Below are 24134 nucleotides of genomic sequence, written 5' to 3'. Positions count from 1 at the left end.
AAACATCTGTTTGCAGGCAATCATCAATTAGTCCAAAGTTCAGAGTTGACGAGTGCAGATGGAGATGCAACATTCATGAGCTGCACAGTATGGAGGAAGGAAAAAGTCCATACAGCAATTTTCCTTCATCTCTTAGTTCATTAAAACTGTGTTCAAAGAAACTCAACGCTCATTATGACGACAGAGCTTGTCTTTGTCTGCCAATAAAAGCTCAGCTAGAAAAACAGTAAAAAAAAAAATTAAAGTTCCAGCAGCAGGAGACTGTTAATATAAAGGTCTTTTCTAAGTAGGTCATTTTCATCATTGAATTCAGGTGTTTACATGAACTTCATGGTATAGGAAAGGGCCACATTATGTCTCAGTGACCTTCTTTAAGGTGAACGGTGCTAAAAAAAAAGTGTCCAGAACTCTGGATCTCCCAAAGCTTGAAGCATGATAATGTGCGGTGGGAGCTTCATGGGATGGGTTTTCAGGCACAGCATCTGCTGGGAAGCCTCAGATGACGGAGTCCTAGGCCATAAAGCTGATGGACATACCCAAGGAGCACGCCTACTTTAGAAAAAAAATGACTTTTTGTTTGGCAGTAAGATGGGGAAGTGTTTGTATGGAAGATGCCAGGAAAAGATTGGAAGGTTGACGAGACTGTGCAAACTTTGAAGATTGGTAAAGGAGAGGTAGGGTGTGAATGTAATGGTATATGGCCAGGCCTTTTGGTTTTAAGCTCGACCCATTACTTCCAGTAAAATATTCCAAGACATAAGAAATCTTTCTTTCTTTTTAAAACTTTGTAGGACTTTTCTACTTCAGCCTAAGGTCTGTACTGATATGTATTTACTTCATTCACCCACACAACCTTAAAGACCCACTGCAATAAAAACAATGTTTTTTGGTGTTTTTAAACATGTCCTTGTAACATTTTTCTGATGATGGAGAACGTTAAAACTGCATTTTCTGTGCATGTCTGTATTCAAATCGGGATGAATCAGGAGCAGATGAAAAAATGCCATTTAAAAAAGCTCTCAGTTGTGACGTAGAAAATGAAATGGACAGACCAAAGTCTCCCTACTCCACTTCATTCTGATGCATCCCCTCATGTTAGTTTGAGGTTCTGTAAGCCAGCAAGAGACGTTTATTTGTCCGAATAACCATTCTTGCTCTGCTACTTTGTTTTTTATTTAAACATTTTCGTGCTAATCCTAAATTTTATTATATTTTTTTCAATAGTGCAACTTATTCCAATTCAAAATAGACCAACATCATCCCTTAGTAAAGGTTGTTGGTCATATGTCATAGTAAAAATGACAGATTTCGTGTAGGCCGCTGGTAGAGATTTGGCCCTTTAAACAAGCTCACCCCTAATTGTGGAGAGCGGTTGCCATAGAAATGGTGATTCAGACCGACTCTTACCAATCGCTGCCTCTAGACGATTTTTGATTCCAACATGGTGGCATCAGTAAAAACATCACTGAGCAAAAACAATGGTGACTGAATTAACCTCATATAGTTGGTACTAGAAGTAAACCATTTTCTGTGGGTGATGTCACGCTCACTCAGTCTAGTTCTCATATACAGTCTGAACTGGAAATCCGTCTAGATCACAAACAAGTAAAAAGTACAGAATAGTCCTTTATAAATGTTGTAAAAAGTCTTCCAAGTTGGCTGGAAGTTAGTGTTTTTGTGTATAAAGGTACAGAAATAAAACTAGGAGTAACCCACAATAACTGTAGTTTACTAATGTCCATGTTTGACCATCTGATACTAACCTAAAACATGTTAAATTGTCATCCAACAAGTACTACTTTTTAAAAACTTCCCCAAAAAGTCACTTTTGTTTTTTTCTGCTGTTCCCATTAAAAATTTTGATTTTGCAAATAATGCAAAGCATTACGAGATACATACTTTAATTTAACTGTAATTTGCTTTTTAAATAAGATTTGTTATTTGGCCTTATTAAAAGAATGAAAAAAACATGCAAATAATGCCTTTGAGGAAAAACATTTGAATAATAGTAATAGTGCAATAAATTCATAAATTTGAACATTAAAGAACCTGCAGATGAACACAGAAAGAGCTTTTAAAATTTTCCTCTGATGTGCAACATCAGAGCTGAGCTGTCAGTCTAACTTGGCACTACAGATATTCAGCCCACGCTACACGATTTATTTTAGGTGACTGTTAGGACTAAAGTTGGACTTCTGCTATGGTAACTTACTGGAATCGGATTCCAGACGACACAAAGCCTCAGGCAGTTTGAAGCAGCATAAACAGCTGAGCAGCTAATCCAGCTGTGGTCAACCCCGCTCAATCTAAATATATTCTTTAGGAAAATCTCATGAAAAGTGGACATTATATTTTTTTAGTGTCACGTAAACAGAACCTTTTGTAGCTTGTCCATACACATGCTCAAGATTGCACGTTTATCTTCTTCATCTTTTTCTACTGTTTACGAGCGCATGTGCGCCACCTGCAGTTGGGAAGAGGCTTGGTGCGAAATGTCGTCAAAGTTTGCAAATTTAACTCTAGGTTTTTCACAGCTCGATTCTGTTATATGAAAGACTTGGTGTCATATAATTCCGGTCTGACACAATGATTAATTTCTCCTCCGGGATCAATTTTTAAGCGCGTGGCCCTTCTGTGAATTAAAAGGACATCCATATATCATTATCAAATCTGAGTCCCTGTTTGGTCAAAGTTTGAGCTGGTTTACTGTGAACAGGCGTTCAATTGCCACACGTTTTGCACGTGAAGCCCAAAAACAATCGTAGATACTTTGACCGTGGAAGCCAGACACGTGCATATTCGCGCGTTTCCATATACTTCTCATTGGAAGTGGTTGCTGGCCCGCGTGTTGCAGAGGCTGTGTGAGCGTCTGTTGAAACTTTCAGCAAATACCAACATCTATAAACCTATTTTTTATCGTCATTCTGATCTGATGAGACGTTTTACAGTTTTTGAGGTGACATCAGCTTTCAATGTCCTAATCATCCGATACTCATCTGTGGTCCGACAACATTTGTCTCAGGTTATAGAGATTTTCTGAATTGTTCCCCACGTTAAAGAGATCCATCTTCCCTTCTAATTCCAGCTTTAGTCCTCCTAATATCAGAAATATTGCAGAGCTAAAAGAAATAGTCTCAGACTCACATAAATAATTCCAAACGTTTTCAGACTTTGAAGACGCACAGATACCCCACTGAACAGCTGCTTAATAACAATAGTTTCCTCCCCTCCGACTTCAAATGCGTGCTCCATTTCCCTTTATTATCTGATCCCCAGACCCAGGCTGACCCTGCTGGAAGAGGTGTGAGGGTAAGCGCTTTCAGATGTGTATCAGTGACAGAGCCGTGGGAGAGAGAGGTGCCCTGCGGCGCTGAAGCCACGGACAGCCCCCGCCTCATGTCTATTTTCAAATTCTCAGCTCTCTGTGGCACCCATTCAGGGACCTCCTCCAAACCCCTGCCAGCAGGGGTGCCCGGCAGGCCGCCGAAAAACAACACGCAGAGCCCGCGGTTCACTTCATCTGATGGCTGCAGCGTGGGGTTCGGAGTAACAGGAGCGCCCTTCAAACTAAAAAGTCATGCGCACCATCGTGACAGCCAGATAGCATCCACCCCTCTGAGGTGTCCTTGAAACCCTGAAACCTTACCAGATGTAGCAGGAGCTTGAGCTCAAGCACCGCATCCCCGGGAACGCTCAAGTGTACTCTGCTAGACGTCTAAATATGTGCATTTTCTACTGTCTTTAGCATTTTCATTTTTATTTTTTGAAGTTTGGGCACAACTACAGATAAAGACCCACTCTGATGGTGTTTTTGACATGTTCTTGTGTCATATTTCTAATGATGAATGGTATTTATATAGAAAATTAAGATAAAATTGCATTTCTGAGTATTTATTTATTTAAATTGTTGCGAATCGGGAGCAGATGAATAAAATACTGCTAGAAAAAGAGCTTTTTTGTGACGTATAAAAATTTGCTTGCCGGGTCACATGCTCCCTGCTCCAAGCTTTCAGTAATTTTTAATAAACTACTGCTGCTCTGCAGAAACTATGTCCCAGATTACAAATTTCTTTTTGATTTGGGCTAAAAATGGCAGAATCATAATTAAAAGACGACTGGAAACGCTTTGAAAATAGATCAGAAGATGATCGGAGTTCTTCAAAACAATGCGTTCTGCGTGTGTTACCAAAGAGTGTACATGGTATTCTTGAGCTGATTGTAAATTTGTTTTATTTTTTAAGATTTGATGCTTTAATGTGCCGACACCTTTAGGCGGGAACTCTCTCATAAAAGAGATTTTATCTCTGAGGAGTTCCTGCCAAAATAAGGTTAGGAATGTGACCACTTTTTAAAAATTCAGACAAGAAAAAAGAGCTGAAGTTCTTTCAGGAAGATAGAAAAGACTTTATCTAATGCAGGAACATACAATCAACCAGACAACAACAAAAAAAACAAACCCACTTGTATGAGGTCAAATCAGGTTGAAGTGAATGAAAAACCAGATAGTAGGTTTGTTAAAAAAAACAAAACAGTTCTAAGCTCAAAAGTTCACACAGTTAATTTAAAAGACTTGATAACATGCGACAAAAAAAAAACTAAATTTGAAAAATATATATACATTTTTTTGAAGAAATACCAAAAACTTGAACAAAATAGACCTAAAAAAATAAAACAAAAAAGTTTCTATGCAGCAGCTGTTCTTTTGTATTTTCTATTTTTTTTTGTTTCCCTCTTTGCTTACAGTTCTCCATATACAGTTTCAATTCAGACTTTTTGTTTTTAGGTACCGGTCTTAATTTACCATGGGGGTGTGGCTTTGCGCCCATTGGCTACTGGGACATGATTGACATCGGGTGATGAAGGTCGTGGGGACATCAATGTTTTCCCTCTCCTGATGTGACGCACAGTAGTAAAGATGTTCACCCAAAATTTTGTACAATTTCTTTAATTTCAAAGTTCTATTTTTTTGGGTCAAATTTACAATCTGGATTTTCATTCACTCTAAGCTGATTCTGATTTGACCCCATGCAGCTGTCAGAGGAACAGAGATAAACACAAAGGACATTTTCTCCTGGCTGTTAAAATGTGAACAGCATCCATCGAATTTACAGTAATCTACAGAAAAATGTGCTTTGCTAAAAGGCACAGAATGATTTCAAATAGTGTTGTGCTGGTGTTTATGCTGCATCCATGCCAACAATATGTGTGTGTTTAATAAGTGATCCTCGTCAGTTGTGTTCTGATTCTGCTAAAGCAAATGATAAACAGCAGCTTTTGAATTTCTGACAGTTGAACGTCTCAAACCCTGCTTTTTCAGCTTTCGTCTCACCTCATTACCAAGCAGAGCGGAGATGCAGGCTTCAGAGGCATCGCATATAGCTGTGAGGTCATGACCCCCCTCCAAGGCAAGCACCAGACGACCTCCTGCCAGATCCATCAGCTGCCTGGTCAGGTAGCCGAAGCCTGAATTCACAGGAAATGACAGGAAAAGGAGAAGAGACTAAATTAAAAAAAGAGAAATGTTGCTGAGCTTCTTCCCCTTTGAATGACGGATGGTGGAAGTAAAAGGACAGGGATGAAGGAGTGATTGTGTCAGACGGAGGAAAGAAAATGGGCAGCGCTCCGTGGAAAGACAAAAAAACAAGCCCTATTTTGAATATAAGCCGGGTTAAATTTAAAGAAATATCGTTTTTCTCAAAGCTTTGGTTTCAGTTTCATTCAGCAGATCTGGGGAATCTGATGCATTCAGCCCCACTACGATCTAAACCAACCACATCACTGACCCCAGATCTGTTTGAGATCCGCAGGGCGCTTTAGGAAAAACTTGCTGCAAACAAACCAACACACACTGAAAAACGAAAAGAGCGCTTGTCTTCTTCACTGATGGACCTCGTATGGATTCAACAAAAAACTGAAGCGGCGTTCCATCGCAATATTGCAGTTTACCCTTTGTGGTTCCTCTGTTTCATGGATTTTGTTTGTGCTGATGTGCACTGTGTTCTAAATTCTGATTGGCTGTGGAACACTGAAAATCAACACCTTCCATGTCCTGTGTGCGGGACAGAATGCGTTCAGTTTGCTGAATTTACATAAATGTTCGATTGCGAGCAGATGTTTGTTTTCATTCTACAATCACTAGAAATATTGCCACTTCATCAAGTAAAAATCAAGTAAAACTTTCTAAAATATAGGATGCTTTTCCTTTGTTGTGAGTAAACAATTACCTGCCAATAAAACTAACAGAATTTGATTTCTAAAAATAAGAAATGTTCTGCCTTTTTTAAGACTAAATAAAATATTGAAATATTCTTCTGGTAATTGGAAATGTTATATCTTAAAACGCTTTAGTGTTAAAAAAGTTTTTTATCTTTATGTGATCCATTTATAAACTTAATCTCCCAAGTTGTCCTATTTTAAGCGCTACAGCAATCCAGCTACCCTTAGTTCTAAACTATAATCACTTTAAAGTATAGAATTACACATTTTAACATTGATTTGTCTTCCAAATTATATGTAAATGTTAAACTTGTTAGGAAAAACCGCAGTAATAATCACTGTGCGCACTTACATTTGGATGTGACTTTGTAACCTCCCAGAGGTGGGGCATGTCCATCCACTGCGTCAAAGCCAGAAGAAACCAGAACCATGTCTGGGGCAAACTCCTTGGCGATAGGCATGACCACCGTTCTACAATAAGAGAAATAAACATTTGTTTGTGAAATTGATGCTTTTATCAACCGTCTTTGCAACAAAAACAGGGAATCTATCAACTGAGACAGTAAAAGACATATCAGAGCTGGACATAAAGACACATCTGACGAGCAGATGAAGACAAACCATCATTTAAAACATTTATTTCAACTTTTATGTTTTTTTTACAGTAAAAAAAATCCCCTTTAATACCAGCTGCAGTAAGAACTTTTCAAAACTGGACGTTTTGAAAAAGTAAGAGGTGACAAAGGTCTGGATTGTTAAGAAATTTGGCAATTTTTTTTACATTTTTTGTTTAATTTGGGGGAGAATAAAAAGATCTTTGACCTCAGGAAGAGGCTGCTATCCTGAATCCTGCCCACCCAAATAAATAAATAAATCACCTTTAATACCAGCTACAAATTTAAAATCCTCCTAGGGATTTAAAATACACTCGTAGCTCCTTTAGCCTATTGGGAAAAGTGTTGGTTTTAAAGTTTGTAGGCGTTAGCTTGGGGCTCGCACATTTTTACTGGAATATTGTGAGAATTGAATAAATGAAAACAACATAACATACAATATGAACATATAAGGAATGTGGGCGTGGTTAACAAAGCAACTCAGTAGCCAAGGAAATCCATTAATTTACTTTTGGATATTTTTCCATCAAAATTACATAGACCTGTTTTTTCACTGCCAAACATAAACATAACATTTGTACTGTGAGGCGACCTTGAGTTTCCAGAAAGGCGCCATATTAATAAAATGTATTATTATTATTCATAAAATGGTTTCTATGGAAATAACACTAACAGAAAAGCTGCCATTTTGAAAGAAGTGTTGTTGTTGTTTCCATGAATCTGACCAGGGCGGGAGGGGCGGGGATGGAGGGTGAGGGTGGTGCTGCTCGGCCGGTGAGGGCAGAAAAGGGGCGGCAAGGGTGGAGCCGTGCTGTAGTTGCTGGTCATTCAATGCTGCCGAGTCTCTTGTTGCTTTTACTGTGATTTATCTGTACAGTATCCTTGGGTGTCTTGAAAGGAGCTTTTCAAGTTAAATGTATAATTACTATTATAGAACTGGAGAAAAAGGTACTCAGGACTAAAACATTAACTTCAAAATGTAGAAGACAGTAAATAAAGGAATTTGGGAAAGTTTTGTACAGAAAATAATAACATATATGCAGGAAATGAACACTCACAAGTTGATAAACAGTATTTCTCTTCGAAAACTTCGGCTCTGCACATATATTTTAGGGTCTTCTGTGATATTTATATAAGTAGTATTTTGGGCAGGTCTGTCAGTGATGTAAGTGACGGAGCACCACAAGGGTCTGTTGCAGGCCCCCTGCGCTAGTTTTACCCTGCTGGGGGTGTGCAGGTTTATTCCATCTCCAGCTCCCCGTTAAATTACAGCCCTGAACTATGCCCCCCCCCCCCCACCCCCACCCCTCACTCCCCTACCACCACAGCACAACACAAATGTACACACAGCTGGCGGAGGGCGAGGTTGGAGGGAGCATTAGAAGGTATTTGGGAGTCCCAGACAGGGAAGGCGTGCGTCACTGTGCCTTTGGATGCATCTGGCAACATTTCAGGGAAGACGTCATGCCAAGATGAAGGAGCTCACCGAGACACACGGACACTGGGTACAAAAGCTTCGAAAACAGGACGGATGAAGAACTTCCGCTCTAACAGGAACCAGCTGATCTCAGAATGATACGTCTGCCATTCACAGTCACAGATAACAAACATTTAGGCTGCTTCAAATAAACAGACTTGACCACAGATGCAGATACGGTCTGTTGGAAGAGCACAGATGACAGGACACCTCAACCACCACAGACAGAAAGTTCTACTCATGAGGCTGCACTGTGCTGGTGTCATCACTTCCAGCTCTGAGGTTCAAACCACAATAATGTGCTACCACAATGATGAAGAAGGAAGCTGGTGGTTTAGAAGAAGAACACTGTTTACGATGCTGGCTTAGGGACATGCTAAGGGAAGGGACTGCATTCTCTAACCGAGTAAAGACCACTACATCAAAGAATGGACAGAAAACACTTGTTTTTTGAGAATTAGGATGTTTTTTAAACTCCTTGATAATATCCACAAAAAATTCCAGTATCATTTTTATTGAGATAAAGATAGGTTAGTGATTGGTTACAGGAGACATGGAATGGAGGAGATTAATTGACAAGATCAACAGCCAATCAGGAAGAAGAAGAAGAAGGAATTAATGAATGGTTTATTGTTCAAGGAAATCCGGAAAAATACATTAACCCTTCTTTAGACTTGAACAATCCGAACAGAGGAACTTTCTTAAATAATCTGTTCCTTTTACAGAGGCACAAAGGCAAAATTAATAACAACAGAAGACAATGCACTGTTTCAAAAACATTAAAGCAAGCAAAATTGCTCTGAAAGATTAATGAAACAGGGAGACTTCAAACGGTGAACTGCAAATAGGGAGTGAACACTGTTGTGTCGGTGGGTTTTTCTAATGATTGATTGGAATAAATTCTATTTTGCTATCATTTAAAGAAAGAAACAACAGAGGAGTTGTTCTCACTTTAAAGATTTAAAAAATTAGCAAAACTTTTTCCGATTAAAGCGGAAATTTCTCTGCAGGCGGCCCCCTACAATATAAAGAAAAAGCCCTTCTATTGCCTCTAGTGGAAGGATGATGAGCTAAAGAGCTGAAAATATGGACCAAGTTCTATATACAATGGGTTTTAAAAAACCAAATCAACCTTTTTGAGCTTTTAAGAGTATTATAATTATAATTCCTCTTAATTCATCTTCAAGCATTCCTGTAAAACTCTGCACTCTGAGCACCAACTCCTACTAATCTAAAACAACTAGTGGGTTTTTTCACATTGTGACCTGGATATTCTTGCAGGAAGAGTCTGTGCTGCTAGCACCGCCCCAGGCTAACGCACACAAACACTTTCTCCTCAGAGCTAGCAGTGATCGGCTAAACAACTTTATATGAAGAATATGCACATCCATCTTTGCAAAAGTTTGGACATTGTTTGTTTTCGTGGGCGAAACGCAGAGACACAGCCGAGGCCGGCTCTAGGTAGACGTCATGAAATGGGGCGGCACCCACATGGAGCGAAAAAGGCGGAGCCTCAGAGATTGAGTCGTCTTACTTCATAGTATAAAAAAATGAACTGTGACAATAAGTCATATTTCATTTAAAAAAAATTCTTTATTTTTCCACAGGTAACGTTCATTTATTCACTCACACATCTTCTTAACCATTTGTCCCTTTCGGGGTCATGGGGCTGCTGGAGCCTATCCCAGCCACTCGAGGGCCAAGGCAGGGGACATCCTGGACAGGTCACCAGTCTGTCGCAGGGCCCAAAGGTAGCATATTATCATATAAATAGATAGATTTTACTCTGAAAAGTTTTTATGGAACATGATACAAATGGCCATATCAGGTTAAAACCACTGAGTTTCTTCCAGTTACTTTTTGTTTACTGGTTTACCTAGCAAAGTGAGTGCATGCACACTGATGTAATTGCAAAAACAATTAGGATATTCAACAATCAGCGAAGTACAGTTAGTTTAAACAAATCCGAAAAAGGGTCTTAAGCATCCTGCTTGTCCCCCAGCTGAGGTGAGATGACATCATTGTGGCTGCTTCCACATTCTGAAGGAGGAATAGATTTCCCATTGATGTATGATGGATTTTTTTCTCTTTCATGTGTGACCTCTGCAGCCCTTTTCAAATCCGTGAAGTCCATCTGTCTCTGTGCATGAAAGGCCAGGTGTAGGGCCGAAGCAGAGCGCGCCCTACAGAGGGAGCAAAAACCTCATCCCACCGGCAAACAAAAGGTTAACCGGCAGAGTTTGAGGCTTCCCTCCTCCGTTCATAAAAACAGTAGAAGTGAGCGTGGCGGCGGCAGTGGAGGAGGAGGAGGAGAGACGAAGAGGGTGAAAAACTCACACACACACACTTAGACTTCAAAGCCCTGTCATCTGGCACTGCGGAGAGCTGGTTTGAATTAAGTTTTATTCTCTCTCTTCTTTCCAAGTTCATGGCAAAGAGTGGGGGGGGGGGGGTTGACAGAGGGAGAGAGACGCTGCTTCTGGTTTTCATTAGGGCCAATTTTCTTATCTCCCCCCCCTCTGTGCTTTCTGGAGGCTCTGAGTTGATCCCCTGTGAATGCAACGTGGCACCAGCCCCGCAGTGGACCAGGACCCAGAAACACGACTCAAAGGAAGGGCCCACATTGCCCGATACATACCGAGGCTCCAGGCATCAGGTGTTTGCATGAGTAAGTGCAGCAAACTACTGTTTAAAAATCCTCTCATTCATGGTAAATGTTGCATAATTGTGTGTTTTATTCCTTTTTTTCTTTTAAACCAAGCAGCATCTGCATCATAGTTTTTTATGTGTGCATGATCTATGAGCCACTTGACAGGTTTGTTGCCGTCCCACTGGGACAATAAATTGTCAGAAAGTGCCAAAGCCTTTGGGGATTAAAGGCCCCAGGGAAGGAAGAAGTAAACAACCAAACTGATATTCTTCCTTGCTACCCCCCTCTCTCTCACGCACACACACGCACACACACACACACACAGACACACACAAAACAAGAGTGATCTTTGATGATCAATGATTAACAATAGGTATGAAAAACACACAAACAGGACCTGCCATCACAGGCATGAATGTGTTCCAGGACAGACTTACCAACAGCATGAAAAAAGCTATAACGTAAAAAAAACGATTTAAAAATAAAAAAGTAGTCATATTTTTTGTGAGTGAATAAAATCCAGCATAAATGAAAAGCAGTAATTCAAAGTAAAAGGTGGCTACTTTAGAGAACCTACTATATGACATATTTTCAGTTGTTTCACACTGTTTTGTTCATGTGTTCATTCATAGTTTTAATGCCTTCAGTGTGAATCTACAATTTTCATAGTCACGAAAATGAAGAAAACTCTTTGAATGAGAAGGTGTGTCCAAACGTTTGGTCTGTTCTGTAGATAAGTGAGGAATCGCCCCTTCCAGGAAGAGTTTGCGCTGCCAGCACCGCCGCAGGTTAACACACACACTTATTTTTTCTGAATTCGCTGTATTTGCGAGTGTCTCTGGTCCCTAACCCCGCGAATGAGGGGGGATCAGAATCAGAATCCTTTTATTTTCATATGTGCAGCTTTTACATTGACATACGAGATGTGTTCCAGTACAACCTGAACAAGATCAGACATACAACAAATACACACATACAGTTCAGAGTTGACTGAGGCTGCAGCTTCATGGGATGCGCGCCTTGCTTTGGATGGGTGTAGATTGGTTACGAATGGGAGGGGGGGCATTGGTGACAAAAAAAAGTTTATCAGCTTATCTGGATTTACATTTACCTTCAGGTGATCCTGATTTGACCCCATATGTACTGTACGTACAAAGAAAATGAAACAAACAGCCGCCATCTGCTCTTGTTCTTCACATGCGATTCGACCGCCTTGATCCCCCCTCTGTTTTAAATGTCTGTCGGCAAACCGTACAGTTTTTTACATAAGGATTTCCACTACCTGGTCTCAACCACCTACTTTAATGTAATCCCTACTTTCAATTTCTTCATGAATTTGCACTTTCCCCCTTTTCCCACCAATTAGCCAGCCGAGGTTAGAACGATTTGTGACCAGGTCACGACCTTGTAACACAGCGCATCCTGGCAATGCTTTTTTATGACAGGAAGTCATCACTCTGACAAGAAAAATATTTGATCCACTGACCAGAATTTAAGGCCTTATTTTGAGTTTAGTTAATCTAAGACCTTTTAGGACTTTAAGGATCTGCAGCCACCCTGGTCAACAGTCTGTCATTTTTTTCTGCCAATGCATTATTTGGATTTTTTAAAGATCTGATAGAAAATAAGATACATAACTTAGCCGTTAGTGTGCAAATCTGAAAATACTTTTTATTATTTCTACATCAAGAATGGATCTTTTTTAAACAGCACTTTATTTGTCTGCCCCAGACTCACAACAGTTAATAATAAAATGCAGTTTTAAGCTTAATGTTCCTAAAATATGTCCTCCATCATTAGAAAAAAAAACATAAAAACATTTTAAAAACACCCCATCTATGAATTTTATCAGAGTGGGTATTAAAAGACTGTTACAAAAAATAAGAATGAATTCTGTCACTTCATTTTTGTGGAACTAAGTTTCAGTTACCGGTTGTTGCTATTGCATAATATTCGATTTTCTTGTCACAGATGCGTTTGCAGCAAGAGGAGCAGAAAGTCGAAAGGGGTGTGGAAATACCAGAATGAAAACAGACCCTTTTGGGGGGGAGAAAGGGTACTGGGGTGCATTAACGGACTAAGGTGCATTTCCTGGAAGTTGCGTGCTGAAGCTGGGATCAGACAGTGGCCTGTCAGCTCAAAGCATCGGGCTCCGGCCTGACGGACGCAGATGGACACTCCTAGAACCATCTTCAAAGAGGTTCTAGGAGACTGGAACAAATCTAAGTCTATCTATCTATCCGGCTGCTGGAACCTAAACTGCACATATCTGCGTTAGGAAAACCTGCAGATAGTAAGTAGGGTGGGAGCGTGAGAATATCTAGATACCTTCAGAGACACGACAACCACTAAAAATCCTGCCTAGCATGAAGACCAGACTGTTGTCCTTTTAGGAGCTTTAAAAGAGGATTTAAAGGAATTATTGATCATGTAGTGAAGTACACATACACAGTGGGAAGTTTTTCGGGCTTACCTGAATGCAGCTAAATATTCTGCATCAGCCATGGGAGGTTCCAGTCCTCCAGTGAAGGCCACGTTTACGTTGAAGCCTACACCTGCTCCGCTTCCCACCTGGAAGGCAGAAAAGCACAGTTTGCTATGGGCAAGTGTCTGCAGGCGGATGGGAAGGCGAGCAGATAAGACAGAGCGGGAGCTGCGCTCACCTCATCAGGGGCTCCGCTGCCGGGAAAGAAGTTTCCGTCGTCATAACGATGCAGAGATAGGTAGAGGACATTGGGGTCCGCGTAGAAAGCCTGCTGGGTGCCGTTGCCGTGATGAACATCCTGGAGATGAAATAAGCATAAGCATAAAAGCATAAGCATAAAAAAAATTTTAAAGGAGGACTTATTAACATCTTCCACTTCAATCGCTGCTGGCTTTCACCGATGACGTTAATTAAACGACGTCTTTATATTCAAAGAATGCTTTCATACGTCGATGAAAAGATGTCCCCGTTAGCTGGAGGCGAGCGACATGACAGTGAGCCTGCGCTCCGTCTGCGACAGAGAGAGGAAATGAAAACGGGAACTTCAAAGACTGCTGGCGAAGAGAACGACCAGCTGGGGATGGAGGTGAAGAGCGTCGCTCCTGGACACCAGAAAGGCGCCATCACCGAGAAGGAACACAATGCAACATGAAAAATAGATGTGGATTTGGATCACATAGACCCACTATCACAAAAACTGGTCTTGTAGTTTTGGGGTTATTAACATGTCATTGTGGCATTGTTGATATATAAGAGATGGGCTAATTTTATTTTTTCTGGCCATTACAGATGACTGATATTTTCCCTGCAACTGTGGCCGATATTTGCCGATACTTAAGCGTTTAAGTTTAGATTTTCTTTTTGTTTCTTATTTAGAAATGCTCAACTTTTCTTTTACTGTACAATCACATTGTACTTGACCTTTTTAACATACAGCAAAGGATCTGATAGGAACAAGTATCAGCATTCAGACCATTTATTGACTATTGGACATAACTTTAAACAAAAAGCTCCTCATTGTCAGGGATCTATTAGGAACAACACGTATCCCCATCAAAAATAACATTTACCTGTAAACAGTCACTTACTGACTATGCTGTGCTATGCTGTGCTCAGGTCTCTGCACTGGCTCCCTGTACCTCAAAGAATAGACTTCAAAGCAGCTCTGCTTGTGTACAAGTCTCTCCATGGCCGAGCACCAAAGTACATCTCTGACATGTTAGTGCCATATGAACCATCTCGTACTCTGAGGACCTCAGGGGCCGGCCTCCTGTTGATTCCCAGAGTCAGAACTAAACAAGGGGAATCAGCGTTTCAATATTCTGCAGCTAAAATCTGGAACAGCCTCCCTGAAGGCGTAAGACAGGCCTCTTCTGTGTTCATGTTCAAATCTAGACTTAAAACATTTCTGTTTAGCCGTGTATATGACTGAAAGGTCCTATCTGCACTTTTCTTTCCTTTCCTTCCTTTATTTTTAAATCAATTGTCAATTATTATTTTTTTTTCTTTTTTCTTTTCTTTTAAAGTAAATTTTACGTTGATTATTTCTATGATGTATTGTGATTTTAATGCATTTTTCTGTTTTGTGAAGCACCTTGAATTACTTTGTGTACGAATTGTGCTATACAAATAAACTTGCCTTGCCTTGCCTTGACTGTAAACATAAGCTTCCCAATCTATTAGGAACTAGTATATATTTCAGTCAGACAACTCTTGCAGTAATAAATATTTATTTCACATACTTAATTTTCACATTCTTTAAGTTGGCATTCACATCTTTCACAATTGGCATAAGGCTCTGTTCAATTCCATGAGATAATTTCCATAAAACCTTCGGGTAACAAAAACCCCCTTAACGGAGCCCACAGGTGGAAGCCGGGTAGGAGGGAGGGGCGAAGAATGAGCGCTGAAGGTAAGAAAGAGAATGAACAGTTGCGCACCTGGGCTTGAATAGGACGCTGAGCAGGTGAGTTAATTGACTGAAACGCCCTATGAGTAACCTGTAAAACACTGCTGAGTGTGCCTGCCTGAAATAGTGAAGGACACTTATTTAAAAAAAGAAGGGTTTCTGAAAACATTAGAAGAATACCAGTACATTTGTTAATATCGGACCGATACCGATAAAATCAAGTTGTGCAAATATCGGCCGATACTGAAACTGGCACCGATATATCGCCCTTCCCTAATATATATGTCCACATTGATGATGGGGGATGCATATAAAAAATAAGCAACTGCATTTCTGTCTTTCTTTCTTTAAATCGTTGTGATTCAGGAGTGGATGAAACACTGCATTTTGAAAAAGAGTCTTCTCTTCCTCTGAGCTCTCAGCTACAGGGAGGGAAATGGGGAGTCCCGCCCACAACTCAGAGGCAAATTTCTGATGAACTACTGCCGCTCTGCAGAAACTATGTCCTAGAAAATGACAAGTTGTTGGGCTTAGGCTAAAAATGGCATAATTATAGTTAAAAGACCAGTGGACCACTTTTAGAATACAGTCTTCCTCCACTTATTCGGTTTCATGTAACGGGTATTTGCTGATTTTTTTTTCAGTCACGTTACTCCCCCGGTTCATCACAAAAACTCAGCCAGCTCAAAACAATTGTATGAGGCGTTGGAAGGAGGTGCTGTGGGAATTTTCTGAGGGAGCGGAGATGAAGAGCACCCTGGCCCTTCGGCTGCCCCACCGGCTGCTACGTCTTATTTCACAGCGAGGAAGAGCGGCTTCCAGCGGTTCCTGAATCGCCACCAACCAAAGTTTGTGACCCTGCATGGAAAATGGAATCGGCTGACTCAGCAGCGGCTGAAAAAAATATCCTGATACGCTGAAAACAGATGAGAGGTTGTCCCTCATGGTCCCTCATTTCTGTGAATACGGGGGGAATACTGTAGAACAAAAGATGATGGGAGTGGGACTTGAACATTTAATTCTATGGCACAATCGGTATTTAAGATAATGGGTGTCCCTTAGAATCCCCTCTTTCAGATAAGCCTGTTTGCCACAAAATGAAGTCAAAGATTTTACAAAAGATGTAACAATGGAGTGGATTGCTGCAGTCTTTACAAACGGTAACCTTTTTGGAATTTCCTCGTTGCAAACTTGCTTTTCTAAAAGGAGGAATCCGGAGGTCTATCCATTCCAAATTTGGTTCTTGAACCGCAAAATGCACAACTTGTCCGGAATATCAACCGTGCTGGCTCCGTCCGGTAAGTGGAAGCCTGGAGAAACTATTTTGTGGGAATCAAACCAACGTCTACTAATCTGGCTTTAAATTTCAGAGCAAATATAAGAAAAATTTCTCAATTAAAAGGAAATTAAAACATATTCAGGGATCATAAAAGTAAAAGTGATACCTGCAGCTGAATTCAGAGTTTCAGTGTAATAGAAAATGTCTAGTTTTTCCAGATTACATCCCAAAAAAGGGGGAACATTTATGTTTTAGAGTGTTGTGCTGAGGATCACGAGAGATTGTCTAGAGCTTCATTCTTTATTTTTAGGATCAATTGGCAAATATCTTTGTCACCTCAAATATTTTCCCTTTTCTCCTTGAAAAAGTTTAGCCCTCAAACGAGGTTCCCAGCTAATATTTTCCAATTCCAAAGTGGCGTGCTTCACTGGACCTCTGAATGATTCCCAACAGTCACCTCATATTTCAGATCTTCATCTTAAACTTTGGCTCGGTTGTGCTGCTGTGAGAGCGAGACGGCGTTTTTGCTGTGTTACGATCCAAAAATGATTGGCATTTGTGAACAGTTAGATCTACAGTTTTCTATTGTTTAATCTTTCTTTCTAAACCAACAGCCTGTTCTGTGAACTGCAGTTCAGTTCCTGTGCAGAGCTTTTCAATTTGGCTAATTTACAACAAAATCCATGTGTTTTAAACATGCTTATGCCTTTAGGGAACTCTGCTGCAGCAGGGATCTGTTGTGATAAATACTGAACACAACAGCAGAAAGGTCAGGCACAAACACCTAACTGAGTTATTCCTGGATTATGAGCACAAACCAACATAATCTGAGGAGGAAAGATGAAGGATCAGAGGCAGAAGGACACGACTGAGAACTGTTTCAAGGAAATAGCTGCAGGACATTTCAAATGCCTTGTTTAAAGCACACAGACTGGCAGACACTGAACACAGCAGTAAGAGTCCAGCATTGGGCCGTCTTTTGTCCAGATTAGGAAATCTAATCTGTGTATGCAATCTATTGTTTTTTTTTTAATTTATTTATAAACTAAGTGTTTAAAATTGCTGTACAGGGAGAAAAGAAACAAAAGTAAACCTAGATTTTTAACAAAAAATCCTAAATACGAATGAAAGCCAATTTTTGTAAAATATTATATAATAAAATTTAACATTTCTAAGAGAAAATAATGCTAAAATAAAAGTAACCTAAACCGTTTTTACGGTTTAAAAGCTCAGGAAGAATAAATAAAACTCAAAGCAAATTCATGACATATATTAAGATTTTATTAATAATAATAATGATAATTTTATTTTCAAGCGCCTTTCAGGTCACCCAAGGTTGCATTTTAACCACAATGGTCCCATAATTTGTTATTTCTCAACAATTTATGAGTGAATTTCCATCTGGGATTAGTAAATTATCCTATCCCCTCAAAGTATCAGACAGTTCAACCTACCCAGTCCACTATGAGGATTTTGCTGACGTTCAGTCTCTGCTGCAGGAGTTTGGCTGCGATGGCGACAGAGTTGAAATAGCAGAAACCCCTACAAATGAAAGACAGCATAAAGTCACCAGACGATGGAACTCCAAGCCTTCCAAACTTGTATAATGTGACTTACATGGGCGTGCTCTCCTCGGCGTGGTGTCCGGGTGGTCGAACCACGGCGAAACCGTTCTGTCAGCAAAAACAAACGGTGGTTCACACAGATGAACGTGCACAGACAGGTGAGTCTTAATCCCTTCAATCCCAAATATAAACCTATGACAACTAATAATGGCGGATTCCTTAAGAGGAAGATGGGAGACGCTGAAAAAAAGAAAAATCAGTTGTGAATGTTGGGTCCGTTAAGGGGGAACCGTATAAAGGCGGCGTTTCCTGAAACTGTTTCTGGAAGCTCCTTCTGCTTCCCAGGGACCCAAGATCAATGTTTGGGCTGATGCTGAGGGGAACCAAGCTGGACTAATGATGTTGAATCAGCTGCTGTGGATTAGCAGCCAGCCGGAAGATTACTGCGGCGACAATCACCTCAGTGGGTTAGAGGACACCCGCTTCAGGAACTGCTTTACACTGCACGTGTGCGCACATACAGGTGGTGAACGTACAGAGCTTCTGGGTGCCCAGGCGCTGTGCGCCTTGAACAGATTTACGGCCGTCTGCGGAGAGCAGTTTTTTGTTGGTGCAGGTGGAATTTGCTCGTTTAGCTGCGGTGGATCCTCGGGAGACCCCTCAGCATGTGTGTGAAACGGCGAGAGCGCGAGCAGATGCACATCTGGATGCATACATCAGGATTTCTTTGGAGTTCATACCTGCAGAAATTGAATCTTACCAATAAACATGAAATAACATGCCGGCTGAACATTTGCTTTTGATTTTACGCCCTTTACGTTTCCAAACATGCACGGCGCTGAGCAGAAGAGCAGATTAGGCTCACGTGCAGAGACATCAACCGCAGCCAAAAACCTGTGTGGGTGTCTGCGTGGTTTGCTACTGTCTCTCTTGAAGGAATGTCATTAGTCTGCGGTATGTCGGTGCTAAGTTAACGATAAGTGCGCCGGCTGCTCCGCAGGTGGCTTTGGTGTTAAAGTAATAAAGGAGGCCCGTTGGTGGGGCTCACTGGTGTTTGCGGGGCCACACTGGGCCCCCCTGCTGGGTTCAGAGAGTGGGCAGCCACCGCCGCAGACACACGAGGGAAGACGGCGGAGACACTAGGGGTGATGATGGGAGGTGGGTTTTCTTTTCTGTTTAAAGCCTAGAATTACCCTTTCCATGATGATGAACTGTGATGATTAAAGGAACTGAGAACAACAGTGAATCCTATAATAAGCCCACCTAATTTCTAAACCAAGAAGACCCACCGGGTCAAATTTGGCTGCTGTTTTTTCTTTCCAGTTTTATTTGAATATGTTGGCTGCTGTTAATTGCTGTGACCCAAAATGAAACAAAAATTGTCAAATTAACTTTAGAAACCCGGAAGAAATTTGTTCTTAGGTCTCCAGGGTTAAAGGTGTGAGGGCGTGTCTACATTCTACATTCCTACAGAGAAAAACAATTTACAAACTTTGCTCGCCTCTGGGTCGTCTCACGGCCCAGTTGAAGCCCATCGGCTTCACTATTTAAACATGTAGTTGTAGAGTTTGATAAGTCCTGGGAGAAGATCCCTCCTTCATGTGGACATCCCGGAGGTTTCTTCTTTTTTTCCCGTTTTTTTTTTTCACAGAGGAGGAGGGTCTAAGGGCAAGGATGCCCAGTTTAGCCTGGTCTGTTTAGTTTAGCAACCAGCTATTGTATTTTATTACCGATTTGATGTTTTTGTACTATTACCCGTGTGAATCCCGTTGAGACAACGGTGTCATATATTGGGCTTTATAAATAAAAGTTTATTGAATTGATCTCTCAACATCATCTGTGTTTTCCATGCATGGTAAATAAAATAAACACACGCTCTATGTAGCTATCAAGCTAAAACCGAAAGCTGGTAGCTCCTCCCACACGCGGCGGCGAGCTCAAAGGAACACATTATTTGGCGGAAGAGAGGCGGCCGACAGGAAATGGACGGGCGAATTGCGTTCGGCGTGAACAGTCAGACAAGGATCGCACACGTGAACAGCACTAACGGCCTGCAGCATTTGTGAGGAAAAATCCGTACAAACGCCTGCATCACCTACTTTGCGTGTTGTTTAAATGTTTGCTACAACCTTTGGCCCACATGTTGGCTCGACAGGTTCACCTCAAAGGTCTCTGACTTTTGTGCAGACAATCACCCATAAGAGCAGTTGTGACTAGTGCCTTAGTTTGTACTTTTTTCACCCCCTAGTGGCAGAATTTAGTATAAATATGAATCCAAAGTTAGGTCAAACTCGTAGCCTTTTTCGTCAACAAACTAAATCTTAAGAGGGTTTCCTGTTGGGTTTGGGGTCACAGGATGCACGGATTCACGCACACAGTCACGGCAAAAGTCTCATTTTCACATTAATTCCAATTCCTAAAATAATGCAAACAGTCATGAGTCATTTGACTCCACAGAGCCTCCAAACCAACCTTCAGCTCTCCTGATGCCACTTTGAAAACCAGCTCCACCACAGAGCCGACAGCCAGACGAGCTGCGCTGGATGAATGGACCTCATTCCAAATGGTGTCGCTGTCCACCTGCCAACACACACAACAGTTGTTTTACGACACTTTAAAGCGAGCAAATAAAAAAAAGTTTTTTCCCCTTTTTTTTTATGAATAAAGGAATATCTGACAAGTTCATTCTGTCTTTTAGGACAAATATTCACAGACGTTCAGTTGATGAAAAGGGTTTCAGGTCTGAGAAATAAAGACACTTTAATGCTTATATTTCTTTTAGAAGGGAAAGGTTAAAAAATGTAAAAAGTTCCGAGTGAGTCCAAGTTGTTTGCCGTAACTGAACACAGAGCATCCCAACAGTAACAAAAATGCATCTGTTTTTCAGTTTATTGTGTTCAAAGCTTTTCCATTCCGCCTGCATGCAAGTGTTGCGTTCGCTGCAGGGAAACCATTCGACGGTCAAGCCTGATTAATGCCATGGCACGCCTGGCCTCCGGGCCCAATCACAACAGCCCATCCCACACGTGCACTCACGCCAAACAGACCCCAGTACTGTACATGATTGATTATGCACAGGACCGTGCAGTAATATACACACCCTCTGTGTGTGTGTGTGTGTGTGCGCATGGCAGAGACAGCAGGCAGATGGAGCGTGTGATAAACACAGAGCAGACGCTGGCAGAGGAAAAGACGAAAAAGCGCAGGTCTGGAAGTGTCAGCGTGTTTGAACTGCGCACATGTGCCGAGCCGCCGATGGCAGGGCCCCGGCGGGGCTTCGGCTGTAAACTCCGTCAACCGAGTGTCAGCCCGCCTTTTATCCGAGGTCGTGACCTCTGGGTTGATCGTCTGACCGGGTGGAGCATCAGCTAAAGCCGCCCGGTCCACCACTGCTCTGCCTGACAAGCACTGAACCTGCAGCTTTTCAGGCTTTCTCCTGGTTCCTCGGATGAAAATGATCCAGACAGGAGAAAAGGAAACATACCTTTTTTTCAACAAAGGAAAGACTAATAAGTTGGGTGTAGGAAGGCAGAGGTGGATGTGAAAAGTCCGGTTCACACTAGCAGGTCTTCTTGAGGACCTTTAATGGGATTAGAACTCCAGCGGGGTTCTGGGAGTGTTTGCGTGTGACTGTTGGAAGTAGAAAAGGGCGGGAATGTCCTGGTATGACGGAATGAAGGCTCTCCACAGGCTGACATCCTAATTTCAGCCCCTTTCCCTGCAACAGTGGGTGTGTGTGTGTGTTTGTGTGCTTATGACTTGTATGAAAGGAAGACAACAATTTGGCCTCATTTGGCTTTATAGAGACCAGAACCAGCAGCTCCAAACTCCTCTCTGGTCCTGAAGGTGTGGAGAGAGCCGGAGAGACAAGCTGCAGGTCTGGGAGAACAGCTTTTTGCAAAAACAAAAAGGCAAAATTCAACAAAGCAGGAACTCGTGCGAGATCGTCTGTTTGGAAGGCCGCTATTCTGATTTGATGCAACCGCTGAAATCAATGCCCTTGTGCACAAACATGTCCAAACACTGAGCTGTGCACACAAACACAGGCCGATGCTGTGCCTCACACAGTCACAGGCCTTCCAGCATCTGGTTCCAATTACCAAAACGGCGGAAAGGCGAGCAACAGCTTTTGTTGCCTCTGGTCCTTCGGGGGTGGCGTTTGTGTGTGTTTGTGTGTTGGTTTGGTGGAGCAAGAACAAATGGGAGCATTATTAAAGCAGGGAAAGAGTGGGCGAAGGCGACACAGTTGTTTCACTACAATTTGATGATGCAGAAACTATGCTCCAGATGGGTATTGATTAGATTAACGCACCGCTGTAAATGCAACAACAGGCCATTACGCCAATTTTCCAATGAACAAACCGGCGTGACTAACCGCCGCAGTTTGCGAGGAATATCACGCACAAAAGCGACAAATACTTGAACTAGACTGTGACTGTTTGACTTTGCAAACACAAAAAACAGCGACTTACCCCGATGCCTCCGCAGGGTAACCTCACGAACACGGGATTCACCGAACCTGAAGGGGGCGACACACAGGTCAGAAACACAGGAAGTGAAAAAAAGGTGAACGACCCCTAAAACTCGACATTTGACTTTCTGACCTTATCTAACAGCGAGAGTGCATGGGGGACGTTTGTATTTGATGAGGTGAAAGGAAAAAAATCCTCTCAACTTCCTTTTCCAGCTTTCCAAGGAAAAAAATCTACCTTGAAGGAAATCTTGTTTGGACAAAATCAATTTAAAAAAGTGTAATTCAACTGCTCACACGGGTTTTTACAGCTGTCAAAGGATGAACCCAAATGAGCATTTTATATAAAACGAATCTAAACTATCTTACTTCTAATTATTTTCCAAAAATTGCTAAAATCCTACTGATATGGGCCATGACATAAACCACAACGACTGGACCAAACATTTCTATTTGACTTAATTTGAATGAGCAGAAACATGGATGTTAAAGGCTCATTCCAATGAAAATAAGATACGATAAGATAAGATATTCTTTATTGATCCCACATTGGGGAAATTCAATTATGGTGTTTTTAACAGCATTTTATGAGTAAATCTTTATTTAAATTGGTGTGAATCAGGAGCAGACGAAAAATGCCATATGAAAAAGAACATCCAAAATTGCTCCGGGCCTTCAGGAACTAGAAGGGGGAAAGGGGAGGGGTTTCTCAGGGCCAACAGTCCCGCCCACAATTTAGAGGTGAATTTCCAATGAACTCCTGCCGCTCTGCAGAAACTATGTCCTAGAAAACCACACAGGTTTTTTGATTTGGGCTAAAATCGCAAAATAATAATAATAATAATAATAAAAAGTCCACTGGGAGCGCTTTGAAAATAAATCAAAAGATTATGGGAGTGGGATTTTCATGTCTCCTGGTTTGTCTTGTCATTTTGTTTTTACATTTTATTGTATTTTATGCACAGCACTTTGAATGACATATGTTGTTGAAAAAGTGCTATATAAATAAAGGTTGATTTGATTTGATTTGATTTGATTAAAGTAGACTCTTCCAGCGGGACGACTTGCAGACTTGCTGGGGTTTACATGATGATGAGTTTGAGGGTGCAGGCTCACGGCAGTTTAGAAACTGCACAGTTTGGTGGTTTGAACAGAAATCTGTCCTGAATTTGGAGGAGAAAGGCACATCTGGAACAAACGTGTGTGTTTTTTTAATGCATGTCTTACAGTCTAGTCTCTGTCTCAGAGGGTTGGTTCCGTACAGCTGGACGTGGGCTTCAGAGTGCACCGTTTGCAGCTCCTCTGGAGAAGCTTTCCTTCCACGGATGACCTAGAGAAACAGAGCAGATGCAGGAAATTTCAATATTTTATTTTGTTTTGGTAAAAAAACACAGATAAGTGAAGTTAAAGGGAAAAGAGTCATAGTAAAAAAAGGTGATATTTGAAGTTAAATGAACATAAAGAACTT

The 24134-nt window shown here is 41.3% G+C and overlaps 1 protein-coding gene across 3 annotated transcripts in view; it reads right to left on the bottom strand.

Moving 5' to 3' along the window:
- LOC101157017 (histone deacetylase 4) overlaps window positions 1–24134 on the bottom strand; it is a 136993-nt gene that overhangs the window by 8730 nt on the left and 104129 nt on the right. For all 3 annotated transcript variants that reach the window (XM_020713280.2, XM_011489953.3, XM_020713279.2), the window contains 9 exons: window positions 23894–23996; window positions 22668–22714; window positions 20668–20775; window positions 18248–18303; window positions 18085–18172; window positions 13621–13740; window positions 13431–13528; window positions 6569–6687; window positions 5330–5463 (listed from right to left, as the gene is read on the bottom strand). In XM_020713280.2, the coding sequence (XP_020568939.1) occupies window positions 5330–5463; window positions 6569–6687; window positions 13431–13528; window positions 13621–13740; window positions 18085–18172; window positions 18248–18303; window positions 20668–20775; window positions 22668–22714; window positions 23894–23996 (873 nt within the window). The remainder of the gene's footprint in view (window positions 1–5329; window positions 5464–6568; window positions 6688–13430; window positions 13529–13620; window positions 13741–18084; window positions 18173–18247; window positions 18304–20667; window positions 20776–22667; window positions 22715–23893; window positions 23997–24134) is intronic.

Source organism: Oryzias latipes, chromosome 21 (genome assembly GCF_002234675.1).
Source record: "Oryzias latipes chromosome 21, ASM223467v1".
In the NCBI taxonomy this organism is placed as follows: domain Eukaryota; kingdom Metazoa; phylum Chordata; class Actinopteri; order Beloniformes; family Adrianichthyidae; genus Oryzias; species Oryzias latipes.
The sequence above is the reverse complement of the archived record's forward strand: the minus strand, read 5'-3'. Positions and strand labels throughout refer to the sequence as shown.